Source organism: Carcharodon carcharias, assembly GCF_017639515.1.
Source record: "Carcharodon carcharias isolate sCarCar2 chromosome 35 unlocalized genomic scaffold, sCarCar2.pri SUPER_35_unloc_8, whole genome shotgun sequence".
In the NCBI taxonomy this organism is placed as follows: domain Eukaryota; kingdom Metazoa; phylum Chordata; class Chondrichthyes; order Lamniformes; family Lamnidae; genus Carcharodon; species Carcharodon carcharias.
The window spans coordinates 936255-952220 of NW_024470724.1; the positions used below are offsets into that span (position 1 = coordinate 936255).

Sequence of the window (15966 nt, forward strand, 5' to 3'; positions counted from 1 at the left end):
GTGGGCGGGAATTTGGGGTCGAGGCCACAGTCAGATCAGCCATGATCTTATCGAACGGGGCAGCAGGCTGGAGGGGCCGAGTGGCCTCATCCAGCTCCCAATTTGAATGTACTAACAGCCTCCACAGCCCCTCAACGTCAACAAGCTTCAGTTTTAAAGTCTTAAGCACTGCGGACTCAACTTTATTGAAAAGAATATACTTTATTCTGAAAACACCTCGAAGTGCGTGACATTAATTGTTCACACTTGACGCCAGATATTGTGTCAAACAGGTCAGCTTTCTCTCAGTGCAGCTACAAGATGCCTCGCTACACTTTACCATGTCAGGTTACGGTTTACAGTATACGTTCATGTCAAGTGTGCTCTGGTAGATACAGCCCCAGGGTTTGTATCCAGCCCCCTCAGTGAGCTATGAGGGGGGGTAGGGCCTTAGAGGGTGGCCGTTGCACATTGTCTGTCTGCCCCCAGCTTTAGTGCGTCCCTCAGCACCTCGTCCTGGATCTTGGAATGTGCCGGCCTGCCACCCTCGGTCAGGGACAACTCTTTAGGCCGGAAGACCAGCAGGTTTCGGGCAGACCAGGGAGCGTCTTTCGCCAAGTCGATAGTCCTCCAGCAACAGTTGAGGTCTATCTCGGTGTGCGTCTCTGGGAGCAGCCCGTAGAGCACAGAGTCACATAGACGGACATACGACATAGGGGCAGGAGGAGGCCATTCAGCCCCTCGAGCCTGCTCCCCCATTCAGTAAGATCGTGGCTGATCCCTTTGTGTTTCGATTTCCACGTTCCCATCGACCCCTGATAACCTTCGATTCCCTTGCCTGACAAGAATCTATCTCCCTTGGCCTTAAAAATACTCAGTGACCCCACCTCCACCGCCTCCTGAGGCAGAGAGTTCCAAACTCGTACAACCCTCTGAGGGGAAAACATTTCTCCTCATCTCTGTCCTAAAAGGGCAACCCCTTAATTTTAAAACACTCCCCCCCTAGTTCTGGACTCACCCACAAGAGGAAACACCATTTCCACGCCCAACTTGTCTCGAGACTGTTCAAGGTCTTGTGCACTTCAATCAAATCTCCCCCTCGCTCTTCTAAACTCCAGTGGGAACAAGCCCAGTCTGTCCAACCCTTTCCTCATCAGACAACCCACTCATTCCAGGTCTCAATCTAGTAAACCTCCTCCGAACCGCCTCCAACCCGTTTACACCCTTCCTTAAATAAGGAGACCAGAACTGCCCACAGTATTTGAGGTGTAGTCTCACCACTGCCCTGTATATGGTGCTTGGGGTGATATATGAGCATGGCTATAGGATTGGCTAACTAACAGGAAACAGAGTAAGGATAAATGGGTCATTGTCTGGTTGGCAAACTGTAACTATTGGAGTGCTGCAGGGATCAGTGCTGAGGCCTCAGCCATTTCCAATCTATATCACTGACTCGGATGAAGGGACCGAGTTTATTATAGCCAGGCTTGCTGATGATACGAGGGTAGGTCGGAAAGTAAGCTGTGAGGAGGATACAAAGGGTCTCCAACGGGATAGACATAGGCAAAGTGAGTGGGCAAAAAATTTGGCAGACGGAGTACAATGTGGAAAAAAGTGAGCTGGTCTGCTCTGGCAGGAAGAATAAAAAAAACCCTATTGAAATGGAGAGAGACTGCAGGACACTGCGGTGCAGAGGGATCTGGGTGTCCTGGTGCATGAATCACAAGAAGTTAGTACGCAGATGCAGCGAGTGATTGGGAAGGCAAATGGAAAGTTGTCCTTTATTGCGATGGGGGGATGGAGTATAAAAGTGGGGAAGTCTTGTTCCAACTGGACAGGGCGTTGGTGAGGCCGCTCCTGGGGCACTGTGGACAGTTCTGGTCTCCTTACTTAAGGAGGGACAGACTCGCATTGGAAGCCGTTCAGAGAAGGTTCACTCGGCTGATTCCTGGGACGAAGGGGGTTTGTCTGATGGGGAAAGGTTGAGCAGGTTGGGGCCTTTACCCATTGGAGTTTAGAAGAATGAGAGGTGATCTTATTGAAACATGTCAGATTCTGAGGGGAGGGGGTTTGACAGGGTGGATGCTGAGGGGATGTTTCCCCCTCCGTGTGGGGGGGAATCTAGAATGAGGGGGGAGGGGGGGCACAGTTTCAGAATGAGGGGTCTCCCATTGAAGACGGAGATGAGGAGGAATTTCTTGTCTCAGAGGGTGGTCGGTCTGTGGAATTCTCCCCTCCCCCCAACAGAGAGCAGTGGGGGCCGGGTCACTGAATATATTCAAGGCCGAGTGAGACAGATTTCTGATCGACGAGGGAGTTGAGGGTTATGGAGGTGAGGGACAGGAAAGTGGAGTTGAGGCCACAATCCGATCAGCCACAATCTTATTGAATGGGAGAGGAGGGTCGATGGGGCTGAATGGCCTCCTCCTGCTCCTAAGTCCTATTTAACCTCCCGTATTTTCTCTCTCTTACCCCAGATGACAAGGGCAGAGATGGTTACTCGTCAGGCAGCCAGCACTCCCTTACCGGGGATGAATTCACCGCCAACGAGAGCTCGCGCCTCATACCCACTCCGGGAGGACCGACCTTGGCTACACCACAAGGTAGAGACATCTCACACCGCCAGCTAGGGCCTGAGCCAAACTAGGCCCTAGGGCCAGGCCCCCTCACCCCCTCCCCCCACCCCAGCAGCTAGCGAGGGAGGGATCCGGGGGCTCTCTGGCTCCGACTGGCTGGAAGTCAGTGCCGCTCACTGGGGTACAGGACAGTATACCTCACCCCCTCAACCCTCCCACTCCATCCCCTGCCTCTCCTATGCCTCCGGTGCCGGGGTGGGATGGTGGGGGGGTATGAGGCGCAATCATAGCCGAGCTAGAAAATGTACGAGGGAAAAAGGGGGAGAGAGAATGTGTGAGAGAAAGAGAGAGAGAATGTGTGAGAGAAAGAGAGAGAGAATGTGTGAGAGAAAGAGAGAGAATGTGTGAGAGAAAGAGAGAGAGAATGGGTGAAAGAGAGAGAATGTGTGTGGGAAAAAGAGGGAGAGAATGGGTGAGAGAAAGAGAGAATGAGAGAGAGAATGTGTGAGAGAACGAGAGAGAATGTGTGAAAGAAAGAGAGAATGAGAGAGAGAATGTGAGAGAACGAGAGAGAAAATGTGTGAGAGAAGGAGAGAAAATGTGTGAGAGAAGGAGAGAGAGAGAATGTGTGAGAGAAGGAGAGAGAATGTGAGAGAAGGAGAGAGAGAGAATGTGTGAGAGAAGGAGAGAGAGAGAATGTGTGAGAGAAGGAGAGAGAATGTGAGAGAAGGAGAGAGAGAATGTGTGAGAGAAGGAGAGAGAGAGGAGAGTGTTGAAGAGGCAGGCGGGGCAGGCAGAGGCTCACTTGGAGCATAAATGTGAGCACGGAGCAGATGGGTGGAATGGCCTGTTTCTGTCTCCGAAACTTGCTGGTCTTTATGCGTGGGTGTGAGGGACCATCGAGGTCCAATCACTTACAGTCACTACCCTGTCCACACCATTCAGCAGAAAGTCAGATTCACCACAGTGTGTGGGGGAGAGACAGAGAGAGAGAGAGAGAGAGAGGCAGAGAGATAGATACAGAGAAAGAGAGAGAAAGAGGCAGAGAGCGAGACAGAGAGACAGAGAGAGAAAGAGAGAGAGACAGAGAGAGAGGCAGAGAGAGAGACAGAGACAGAGAGATACAGAGAGAAAGGCAGAGAGAGAGAGAGAGCAAGAGAGAGAGGGGTGCAGAGAGAGACAGAGGGAGGGAGAGAGACAGAGGGAAAGGGACAGAGAGAGAGAGGCAGAGACAGAGACAGACAGAGAGAGAGACACGGAGAGAGAGAGAGACAGAGAAAGAGAGAGAGACAGAGAGAGAGACAGAGAGAGACAGAGGGAGAGAGATAGTGAGAGAGACAGGGAGAGAGGGACAGAGCAAGTGAAACAGAGACAGAAGGAAGGGGGAGAGAGAGACAGAGGGACAGAGACAGAGGGAGAGAGACAAAGGGAGAGAGACAGAGGGAAAGGGACAGAGAGAGAGAGGCAGAGACAGAGACAGACAGAGAGAGAGACACGGAGAGAGAGAGACAGAGAAAGAGAGAGAGAGACAGAGAGAGACAGAGAGAGACAGAGGGAGAGAGATAGTGAGAGAGACAGGGAGAGAGGGACAGAGCAAGTGAAACAGAGAGAGAAGGAAGGGGGAGAGAGAGACAGAGGGACAGAGACAGAGGGAGAGACAGTGAGAGAGAGAGAGGGAGAGACAGAGAGAGTCGGCAAGAGAGACACATAGAGACAGAGAGACAGAAAGAGAATTAGAGAGAGACACACAGGGAGAGAGGGAGGTAGAGAGACAGGGACAGAGACAGAGGGAGAGACAGTGAGAGAGAGAGAAGGAGAGACAGAGAGAGATGGCAAGAGAGACACATAGAGACAGAGAGACAGAGAGAGAATTAGAGAGAGACACACAGGGAGAGAGGTAGAGAGACAGGGACAGAGACAGAGAGAGAGACAAAAAGAGAGAAAGGGAGAGAAGCTGAGAGAGAAAGAGAAAGAGAGAGAGAGAGAGAGAGACAGGGAGAGAGAGGAAGAGAGTTATCAGATAGAACCCATAGGTAGGGCTGTAATGAAGATTGATGCTAATGAGACAAATGCTTGCACTCAGTCCTGGTTCTCTTTCATCTTCACTTAAACATTTCTTGCTGAGGTTGTGAAGAGCGATATCCCAAAGGGGTCATTCCAGTTCAATTAGATCTCAGGGCAGGGAGGTGAATTTGCAATTGAGCAGTGGCTAGCCCTGTACAAGCACTGTCAGCTTCCTCAGACATCTGAAAATACAATCACTACAGCCTTTGTGGCAAGAAAAGTAGCCCATTTTACACAGCAGGATCCCAGTGTAGTCACCACTGCAGTGAATAAATTTACTCCAGAGATGGTTACAGCAAGTGGGAGCTTTACTCTGTATCTAACAAGGTGCTGTACCTGTCCTGGGAGTGTTTGATGGGGACGGTGTAGAGGGAGCTTTACTCTGTATCTAACCCCGTGCTGTACCTGTCCTGGGAGTGTTTGATGGGGACGGTGTAGAGGGAGCTTTACTCTGTACCTAACCCCGTGCTGTACCTGTCCTGGGAGTGTTTGATGCCCGCTCTTCATAAGTGACTGTGTGGAACTCACCATCTCTCTGTCTGTTTGTTCTCTGTGTGTGTCTGTCTCTCTCTCTCTCCCTCTCTCTCTCTCTCCCCCTCCTCTGTTGCCTTGCAGACACCTCCACCTCTCAGCCGGCATTACCAGCGCCAGTTTTGGGTGATGCAGGATCGAAGCGACCGCCTTCCCTCTACGCCAACGGCGGTGCCACCCCCAGCGGTGCCCAGAGCTGCCCTGGTCCTCTGCCGCCGCCCATTTGTACATCCCCTGGACCCCGCCCGGAGAAGGCACGGCTCGGCTCGGCATCCTCTGTCTGCACCCGGAGCAGCTACAAGTCGGCGAGCTCCCAGCTGCCGCCTCCTGTTGGCGAAGGTGAGTACCCGCCTGATATGCGCCAGCCCGTTGAGTTAAAATCGGGTGGGGTGCCGGAGTCTGCATCTATGGCAGAGTCAAAACTGTAGGGAATCCCCGACACCAGCGGCAGGAGCCCCACGCTTATGTGCCACCTGCCCTCACAGCAGCGCCACAGGGAGTGCCTTACCATGGTAATTCCACAATCATGGTCACAGAAGGCTCTTGAAAAAGTGCCACACGAGAGGCTTCTCATGCAGAAAATGCACAGCCATGGCGGCAATTCTATTCGTCTGAATGGGGATGGCCTAAGAGACAGGAGGAAGTGTGTTCCATGCCTGCGTTTTGGATTGTTGGGAGAAGAGTTGGGGATCTGTCACTGGGATGCATACATCAAGAATGGAGCAGCTCGGGAACAGACCATTCTCCCCTATGTTCCGTGCGGTATTTCTGACCCACACCAGCCTCCTCCCACCCTCTGCTTCAATCGCCCCCCCATTCCCATATCCATCAATTTCTTTCTTGGTCATCTGTTTATCCAGCATTCTGCCCCCGTTACATACGTTGACACTATTCAGCTCGACCACTCCCTGTGGGACCGAGTGCCACATTCTCTCATGCTCTGGGTAAACACATTACTCCTGAATCCCCCTGATTGGATTTATTAGTAAACGTCTTACATTAATGGCCCTTGGTTTACGATATGTGTTTCTCTGTCCCCTCTCCCTCAGGGAGATATCTGTGCAGTGACTGGTGTCTCTCATTCCCCTCTCTCTCAGGGAGATATCTGTACACTGACTGGTGTCTCTCAGTCCCCTCTCTCTCTCAGGGAGATATCTGTACACTGACTGGTGTCTCTCAGTCCCCTCTCTCTCAGGGAGATATCCGTACAGTGACTGGTGTCTCTCAGTCCCTCTCTCTCAGGGAGATATCTGTACAGTGACTGGTGTCTCACAGTCCCTCTCTCTCTCAGGGAGATATCTGTACACTGACTGGTGTCTCTCAGTCCCTCTCTCTCTCAGGGAGATATCTGTACACTGACTGGTGTCTCTCAGTCCCTCTTTCTCTCAGGGAGCTGTCTGTACAGTGACTGGTGTCTCTCAGTCCCTATCTCTCAGGGAGATAACTGTACACTGACTGGAACAAAAACAGAATTACCTGGAAAAACTCAGCAGGTCGGGCAGCATTGGCGGAGAAGAAAAGAGTTGACGTTTCAAGTCCTCATGACCCTTCGACAGAACTTGAGTTCGAGTCCAAGAAAGAGTTGAAATATAAGCTGGTTTAAGGTGTGTGTGGGGGAGGGGGGGCGGAGAGAGAGAGAGAGAGAGAAGTGGAGGGGGGGGTGTGGTTGTAGGGACAACTCTTTTCTTCTCCGCCGATGCTGCCAGACCTGCTGAGTTTTTCGAGGTAATTCTGTTTTTGTTTTGGATTTCCGGCATCCGCAGTTTTTTTGTTTTTATCTTTGTACACTGACTGGTGTCTCTCAGTCCCCTCTCTCTGAGGGAGATACCTGTACACTGACTGGTGTCTCTCAGTCCCCTCTCTCTCTCTCAGGGAGATATCTGTACACTGACTGGTGTCTTTCAGTCCCCTCTCTCTCAGGGAGATATCTGTACACTGACTGGTATCTCTCAGTCCCCTCTCTCTCTTAGGGAGATATCTGTACACTGACTGGTGTCTCTCAGTCCCCTCTCTCTCAGGGAGATATCTGTACACTGACTGGTGTCTCTCAGTCCCCTCTCTCTCTCAGGGAGATATCTGTACACTGACTGGCGTCTCTCAGTCCCTATCTCTCAGAGAGATATCTGTACACTGACTGGTGTCTCTCAGTCCCCTCTCTCTCAGGGAGATATCTGTACACTGACTGATGTCTCTCAGTCCCTCTCTCTCAGGGAGATAACTGTACACTGACTGGTGTCTCTCAGTCCCCTCTCTCTCAGGGAGATATCTGTACACTGACTGGTGTCTCTCAGTCCCTCTCTCTCAGGGAGCTGTCTGTACAGTGACTGGTGTCTCTCAATCCCCTCTCTCTCAGGGAGATATCTGTACACTGACTGGTGTCTCTCAGTCCCTCTCTCTCTCTCAGGGAGATATCTGTACACTGACTGGTGTCTCTCAGTCCCCTCTCTCTCAGGGAGATATCTGTACACTGACTGATGTCTCTCAGGGAGATATCTGTAGTGACTGGTGTCTCTCAGTCCCTATCTCTCAGGGAGATAACTGTACACTGACTGGTGTCTCTCAGTCCCCTCTCTCTCTCACGGAGATATCTGTACACTGACTGGTGTCTCTCAGTCCCCTCTCTCTCTCAGGGAGATATCTGTACACTGACTGGCGTCTCTCAGTCCCTATCTCTCAGAGAGATATCTGTACACTGACTGGTGTCTCTCAGTCCCCTCTCTCTCAGGGAGATATCTGTACACTGACTGGTGTCTCTCAGTCCCTCTCTCTCAGGGAGCTGTCTGTACAGTGACTGGTGTCTCTCAGTCCCCTCTCTCTCAGGGAGATATCTGTACACTGACTGGTGTCTCTCAGTCCCCTCTCTCTCTCAGGGAGCTGTCTGTACACTGACTGGTGTCTCTCAGTCCCCTCTCTCTCAGGGAGATAGCTGTACAGTGACTGGTGTCTCTCAGTCCCTCTCTCTCTCAGGGAGATATCTGTACACTGACTGGTGTCTCTCAGTCCCTATCTCTCAGGGAGATATCTGTGCACTGACTGGTGTCTCTCAGTCCCCTCTCTCTCAGGGAGGTATCTGTACACTGACTGGTGTCTCTCAGTCCCCTCTCTCTCAGGGAGATATCTGTACACTGACTGGTGTCTCTCAGTCCCCTCTCTCTCAGGGAGATATCTGTACACTGACTGGTGTCTCTCAGTCCCTCTCTCTCTCAGGGAGATATCTGTACACTGACTGGTGTCTCTCAGTCCCTATCTCTCAGGGAGATATCTGTGCACTGACTGATGTCTCTCTCTCTCTCAGGGAGATATCTGTACACTGACTGGTGTCTCTCAGTCCCCTCTCTCTCAGGGAGATATCTGTACACTGACTGGTGTCTCTCAGTCCCTCTCTCTCTCAGGGAGATATCTGTACACTGACTGGTGTCTCTCAGTCCCTCTCTCTCTCAGCGAGATATCTGTACACTGACTGGTGTCTCTCAGTCCCCTCTCTCTCTCACGGAGATATCTGTACACTGATTGGTGTCTCTCAGTCCCCTCTCTCTCAGGGAGATATCTGTACACTGACTGGTGTCTCTCAGTCCCTATCTCTCAGGGAGCTGTCTGTACAGTGACTGGTGTCTCTCAGTCCCCTCTCTCTCAGGGAGATATCTGTACACTGACTGGTTTCTCTCTGTCCCTCTCTCTCAGGGAGATATCTGTACACTGACTGGTGTCTCTCAGTCCCCTCTCTCTCAGGGAGGTATCTGTACACTGACTGGGGTCTCAGTCCCCTCTCTCTCAGGGAGATATCTGTACACTGACTGGTGTCTCTCAGTCCCTCTTTCTCTCAGGGAGCTGTCAGTACAGTGACTGGTGTCTCTCAGTCCCCTCTCTCTCAGGGAGATATCTGTACACTGACTGGTGTCTCTCAGACCCCTCTCTCTCTCAGGGAGATATCTGTACACTGACTGGTGTCTCTCAGTCCCCTCTCTCTCTCAGGGAGATATCTGTACACTGACTGGTGTCTCTCAGTCCCCTCTCTCTCAGGGAGCTGTCTGTACACTGACTGGTGTCTCTCAGTCCCCTCTCTCTCAGGGAGATATCTGTACACTGACTGGTGTCTCTCAGTCCCCTCCTCTCAGGGAGATATCTGTACACTGACTGGTGTCTCTGAGTCCCCTCTCTCTCTCAGGGAGATATCTGTACACTGACTGGTGTCTCTCAGTCTCCTCTCTCTCAGGGAGATATCTGTACACTGACTGGTGTCTCTCTCTCTCTCTCTCAGGGAGATATCTGTACACTGACTGGTGTCTCTGAGTCCCCTCTCTCTCTCAGGGAGATATCTGTACACTAACTGGTGTCTCTCAGTCTCCTCTCTCTCACGGAGGTATCTGTGCACTGACTGGTGTCTCTCAGTCCCCCTCTCTCTCTCAGGGAGATATCTGTACACTAACTGGTGTCTCTCAGTCTCCTCTCTCTCACGGAGGTATCTGTGCACTGACTGGTGTCTCTCAGTCCCCCTCTCTCTCTCAGGGAGATATCTGTACACTGACTGGTGTCTCTCAGTGCCCTCTCTCTCAGGGAGATATCTGTGCACTGACTGGTGTCTCTCAGTCTCCTCTCTCTCACGGAGGTATCTGTACACTGACTGGTGTCTCTCAGTCCCTATCTCTCAGGGAGATATCTGTGCACTGACTGGTGTCTCTCCATCCCTATCTCTCAGGGAGATATCTGTACACTGACTGATGTCTCTCTCTCTCTCAGGGAGATATCTGTACACTGACTGGTGTCTCTCAGTCCCTCTCTCTCTCAGGGAGATATCTGTGCACTGACTGGTGTCTCTCCGTCCCTATCTCTCAGGGAGATATCTGTACACTGACTGATGTCTCTCTCTCTCTCAGGGAGATATCTGTACACTGACTGGTGTCTCTCAGTCCCTCTCTCTCTCAGGGAGATATCTGTACACTGACTGGTGTCTCTCCGTCCCTCTCTCTCAGGGAGATATCTGTACACTGACTGGTGTCTCTCAGTCCCTATCTCTCAGGGAGATAACTGTACACTGACTGGTGTCTCTCAGTCCCCTCTCTCTCTCTCAGGGAGATATCTGTACACTGACTGGTTTCTCTCAGTCCCCCTCTCTCTCTCAGGGAGATATCTGTACACTGACTGGTGTCTCTCAGTCCCCTCTCTCTCTCTCAGGGAGATATTTGTACACTGACTGGTGTCTCTCAGTCCCTGTCCCTTGGGGAGGTGTGGCGAGTGTGACAGGCGCTACAGTTGGGATGTCGGAGGGAGTTTTTTGGTGGGGTTGGGGGGGTATATCCCTGTTTCTTACACCAGGAATTGTCGAGGTCAGGGCACAGAGAAACACCGCTCCGCAGGCTTGTGATTCTCACCATTGTTTCTCCCTTGTTGTGCGGGCTGACCTCCGACCTCCCTCGATCTGACAGGAGATGGAAACGAGGCGGAAGTTGACAGGAAGGTTTAGCTCCCTCCCCGACCCCCGGGCCCCCGTTTTGAATGGTCAGGAAGGAGGTTTTCTTTCCCTGGTTCCCCCCCCCCCTCCCCGCCCACCCCTTACCCCGGCCTTGGCGGCACACCTGCCCGAGAGGAAGCCTGAGGCCTGCTACCTGACCGCAGCCAGGAAGCCGCGGACGACTCGGGCCAGGGCCTGGTGCCTGCCTGCTCCTCCCTGGCTCTCTTGGCGATGCTCCCGGGTCCAGTCAACGGCTGATTCGCATCCCCGATACGGCCGCCCCCCCACCCCCCCGCTCTCGGCTCGTCGGCTGCCGAAGCCCTCGCCCCCTGACTTGTTGCCCCCCCTCCACCCGCCCCCCCCCCCACCCCCCACCTACCCCCCCCCCCCCCCCCAACACACACGCACGACACCGCCCGAACTCCCAGCCCTGCCTCCGTTGCCGCACTCTCTGTCCCATCCTGGCTCCCCGTTCCGGTAACCCCTCCATTTTAAAGTTCCGGCCCCAGTTTTCACATGCCCCTCGGCCCCCTTAGACCCCATTCCCTCCCCTCTGTAACCCTCCTCCTCCTCCGACCCTCCGAGGTTTTTCTCTGCGCTCCTCCTGATCCGGCCTCTGAACCACTGGCGGATGGATGTGCCTTCAGTAGTCCTGGGTTCCCGGAATTCCCACTCCATACCTCTCCGCCTCTCTCTCTCTCTCACTCTCTCTATCTTCTCCCCCACCTCTCTCTCTCTCTCTCTCTCCTACTCTTCCCCCCCCTCTCTCTCTCTCCTCCCCTCCTCTCTCTCTCTCTCTCTCCTCCCCTCCTCTCTCTCTCTCTCTCCTCCCCTCCTCTCTCTCTCTCTCTCTCTCCTCCCCTCCTCTCTCTCTCTCTCTCTCTCCTCCCCTCCTCTCTCTGTCTCTCTCTCTCTCTCCTCCTCTCCTCTCTCTGTCTCTCTCTCTCTCTCCTCCTCTCTCTCTCTCTCTCCTCCCCTCCTCTCTCTCTCTCTCTCTCCTCCCCCCCTCTCTCTCTCTCTCTCCTCCCACCCTCTCTCTCTCTCCTCCCCTCCTCTCTCTCTCTCTCTCCTCCCCTCCTCTCTCTCTCTCTCTCTCCGCCCCTCCTCTCTCTCTCTCTCTCTCCTCCCCTCCTCTCTCTCTCTCTCTCCTCACCTCCTCTCTCTCTCTCTCTCCTCCCCTCCTCTCTCTCTCTCTCTCCTCCCCTCCTCTCTCTCTCCCCCTCTCTCTCTCTCCTCCCCTCCTCTCTCTCTCTCTCCTCCCCTCCTCTCTCTCTCTCTCTCCTCCCCTCCTCTCTCTCTCTCTCTCCTCCCCTCCTCTCTCTCTCTCTCTCTCCTCTCCCTCCCTCTCTCCCCCCCTCTCTCTCTCTCCTCCCCTCCTCTCTCTCTCTCTCCTCCCCTCCTCTCTCTCTCCCCCTCTCTCTCTCTCCTCCCCTCCTCTCTCTCTCTCTCTCTCCTCCCCTCCTCTCTCTCTCTCTCTCCTCCCCTCCTCTCTCTCTCTCTCCTCTATTTCTCTCTCCTCCCCTCCTCTCTCTCTCTCTCTCCTCCTCTATCTCTCTCTCCTCCCCTCCTCTCTCTCTCCTCCCCTCATCTCTCTCTCTCTCCTCCTCTATCTCTCTCTCCTCCCCTCCTCTCTCTCTCCTCCTCTCCTTTCTCTCTCTCCTTCCCTCCTCTCTCTCTCTCTCCTCTATTTCTCTCTCCTCCCCTCCTCTCTCTCTCTCTCCTCCTCTATCTCTCTCTCCTCCCCTCCTCTCTCTCTCCTCCTCTCCTCTCTCTCTCTCCTTCCCTCCTCTCTCTCTCTCCTCTATTTCTCTCTCCCCTCCTCTCTCTCTCTCCTCCCCTCCTCTCTCTCTCTCTCCTCCCCTCCTCTCTCTCTCTCTCCTCCCCTCATCTCTCTCTCTCTCCTCCTCTATCTCTCTCTCCTCCCCTCCTCTCTCTCTCTCCTCCCCTCCTCTCTCTCTCTCTCCTTCCCTCCTCTCTCCCTCTCTCTCTCTCTCCTCCCCTCCTCTCTCCCTCTCTCTCTCTCTCTCCTCCCCTCTTCTCTCCCACTCTCTCTCTCTCTCTCTCCTCCCCTCCTCTCTCTCTCTCTCCCTCTCCTCCCCACCTCTCTCTCTCTCTCCTCCCCTCCTCTCTCTCTCTCCTCCCCTCCTCTCTCCCTCTCTCTCTCTCTCTCCTCCCCTCCTCTCTCTCTGTCTCTCTCTCACTCTCTCTATCTATTCCCCCACCTCTCTGTCTCTCTCTCTCTCCTACTCCTCCTCTCTCTCTCTCTCTCCCCTCCTCTCTCTCTCTCTCTCCTCCTCTCTCTCTCTCTCTCTCTCTCGCCCCTTTTGAAATACCCCTTAAAAACTGACCTCTTCACCCAGGCTCTTGCTCACCTCTCCCTAATATCTCCCGATGAAGCCTGGCGTCAAAATCCCTCTGATTTAAGCTCTCTTGGAAAGCATCTTGGCGACAACGTTCTATATTGCAGGTGCTATGTAAATGCAGGCTGTTGTTCTTTTCTAAACTCTCCAGCCACTTGTGCTCCCTGTAATCCCCTGGGATTTTGTGAGATCGAAGGATTTGGGAAGGATAATGCTCCAAACTCTTGCTCGTAGGGCACATGGGAACCCAGAGAGAGAGCCGGAGGGGGAAGGGGAGGGGACGGCTTTCTCAGTGACACCACGGGAGGAAGAGTTATGGGGAGGGACAGGGTATTCCTGGGGTGAGGAGTTTGAGTCAAGATGAAGGGAGTTGGATTGGTTTCTGTCGGATAGTCCATGACTGTCAGGGATTGGGAGATGAGGAATCGATAAACCTCTAGTTGACCGTTCATTGAGGTGGAGGGTTCAATACCCACCAGGGTCGGAGCGGAGAGGGGTCCACAGGTTAAACAAGAGAGGGAGAGGGAGGGAGGGAGAGTGGGAAAGCTATCACATGGAGGAATGTCGGGACCTGGAAGGGGTACAGCAAGGGGGGAATGATGGGGATTGAGGGATACGGGGAGAAGGTGGGGATTGAGGGACACGGGGAGAAGGTGGGATTGAGGGATACGGGGAGAAGGTGGGATTGAGGGATACGGGGAGAAGGTGGGATTGAGGGATACGGGGAGAAGGTGGGATTGAGGGATACGGGGAGAAGGTGGGATTGAGGGATACGGGGAGAAGGTGGGGATTGAGGGATACGGGGAGAAGGTGGGGATTGAGGGATATAGGGAGAAGGTGGGATTGAGGGATACGGGGAGAAGGTGGGATTGAGGGATACGGGGAGAAGGTGGGATTGAGGGATACGGGGAGAAGGTGGGATTGAGGGATACGGGGTGAAGGTGGGGATTGAGGGATACAGGGAGAAGGTGGGGTTGAGGGATACGGGGAGAAGGTGGGGTTGAGGGATACGGGGAGATTGAGGGTCTGGGGAGTCATTATCAAGACTGAGGACGTTCTACTAACACCTCCCTCTGTCTCTCTCTCTCTCTCTCTCTTTCTCTCTCCTTCCCTCCTTCTCTCCCGCTCTCGGGTTTATTTTCCCCTTCCCCTGCTGTCCCCTCCTCCTCCCTTTCCAATCCCACTTTCCCCTCAGATGCCTGTGCCAACTTAGTGCTCAGCTGTCTCTTCTGTGAGTTCTCCGACTGTTGCCAGCTGCTACCCTCCCTCCTCCTGGACACTGACTGCGGCCTGCTGTGTTGCCCCTGCCAGGACGCTCACCTGCCGGGCGCCGGGGAGAGGGTCCGGTTCAGTGAGTGCCGCTGCGCCTGTGATGCCGAGTCGTCTATTTTTGAGGCCTGCCAGCAGTCGGGGGAGTGCTTAGAGTTGGCCATGGAGATCTCCGAGCTGTGTTACCACTGAGCGCACCACAGGAGAGGAGGCGGGGGAGGGAGGACCTGAGGAGGTCAGTCAGGTGCGGCGCTTGGTGAGGCTGCTCTGTCCCTCGTCCATCTGCTGGCCCTTAGAAAGAGGAATCCAGTTCAATGCCCTCACTGTAACACTCTGATATACCCTACACGCCTCACTGTAACACTCTGATATACCCCATACCCCTCACTGTAACACTCTGATATACCCCACACCCCTCACTGTAACACTGAGATACCCGACAGCCCTCACTGTAACACTGAGATACCCGACAGCCCTCACTGTAACACTGATATAACCCACGCCCCTCACTGTAACACTCTGATATACCCAACACCCCTCACTGTAACACTCTGATATACCCCACACCCCTCACTGTGACACTCTGATATATCCCACACCTCTCACTGTAACACTCTGATATACCCCACACCTCTCCGTGTAACACTCTGATATACCCCACACCCCTCACTGTAACACTCTGATATACCCCACACCCATCACTGTAACACTGATATAACCCACGCCCCTCACTGTAACACTCTGATATACCCCACACCTCTCACTGTAATCCTGATATAGCCCACGCCCCTCACTGTAACACTGATATACCCTACACCCCTCACTGTAACACTGAGATAGCCCCACACCGCTCACTGTAACACTCTGATATACCCTACACCCCTCACTGTAACACTGAGATACCCCACACCACTCACTGTAACACTCTGATATACCCTACACCCCTCACTGTAACACTGAGATACCCCACACCCCTCACTGTAACACTCTGATATACCCCACAGCCCTCACTGTAACAGTCTGATATACCCCACACCCCTCACTGTAACACTCTGATATACCCCACACCCCTCACTGTAACACTCTGATATACCCCACACCCCTCACTGTAACACTCTGATATATCCCACACCTCTCACTGTAACACTCTGATATACCCCACACCCCTCACTGTAACACTCTGATATATCCCACACCCCTCACTGTAACACTCTGATATACCCCACACCCCTCACTGTAACACTCTGATATACCCCACACCCCTCACTGTAACACTCTGATATACCCCACACCCATCACTGTAACACTCTGATATACCCCACACCCCTCACTGTAACACTGATATAACCCACACCCCTCACTGTAACACTCTGATATACCCCACACCCCTCAGTGTAACACTGATATACCCCACACCACTCAATGTAACACACTGATATACCCCACACCCCTCACTGTAACACTCTGATATACCCCACACCCCTCACTGTAACACTCTGATATACCCCACCCCACTCAATGTAACATTCTGATATACCCCACACCCTTCACTGTAACACTCTGATATACCCCACACCCCTCACTGTAACAATCTGATATACACCACACCCCTCACTGTAACACTCTGATATACCCCACACCCCTCACTGTAACACTCTGATATACCCCACCCCACTCAATGTAACATTCTGATATACCCCACACCCTTCACTGTAACACTCTGATATACCCCACACCC

At 53.3% G+C, this 15966-nt stretch overlaps 1 protein-coding gene across 3 annotated transcripts in view; it reads left to right on the forward strand.

Annotated features, from left to right (window-relative positions):
- LOC121274283 (myoD family inhibitor-like) overlaps positions 1–15966 on the forward strand; it is a 220221-nt gene that overhangs the window by 110961 nt on the left and 93294 nt on the right. Inside the window, exons 3-4 of one of the 3 annotated variants that reach the window (XM_041181509.1) lie at positions 2457–2582; positions 5235–5489. In XM_041181509.1, coding sequence (XP_041037443.1) covers positions 2457–2582; positions 5235–5489 — 381 coding nt within the window. The remainder of the gene's footprint in view (positions 1–2456; positions 2583–5234; positions 5490–15966) is intronic. The other 2 variants (XM_041181510.1, XM_041181511.1) reach the window with 2 other exon arrangements.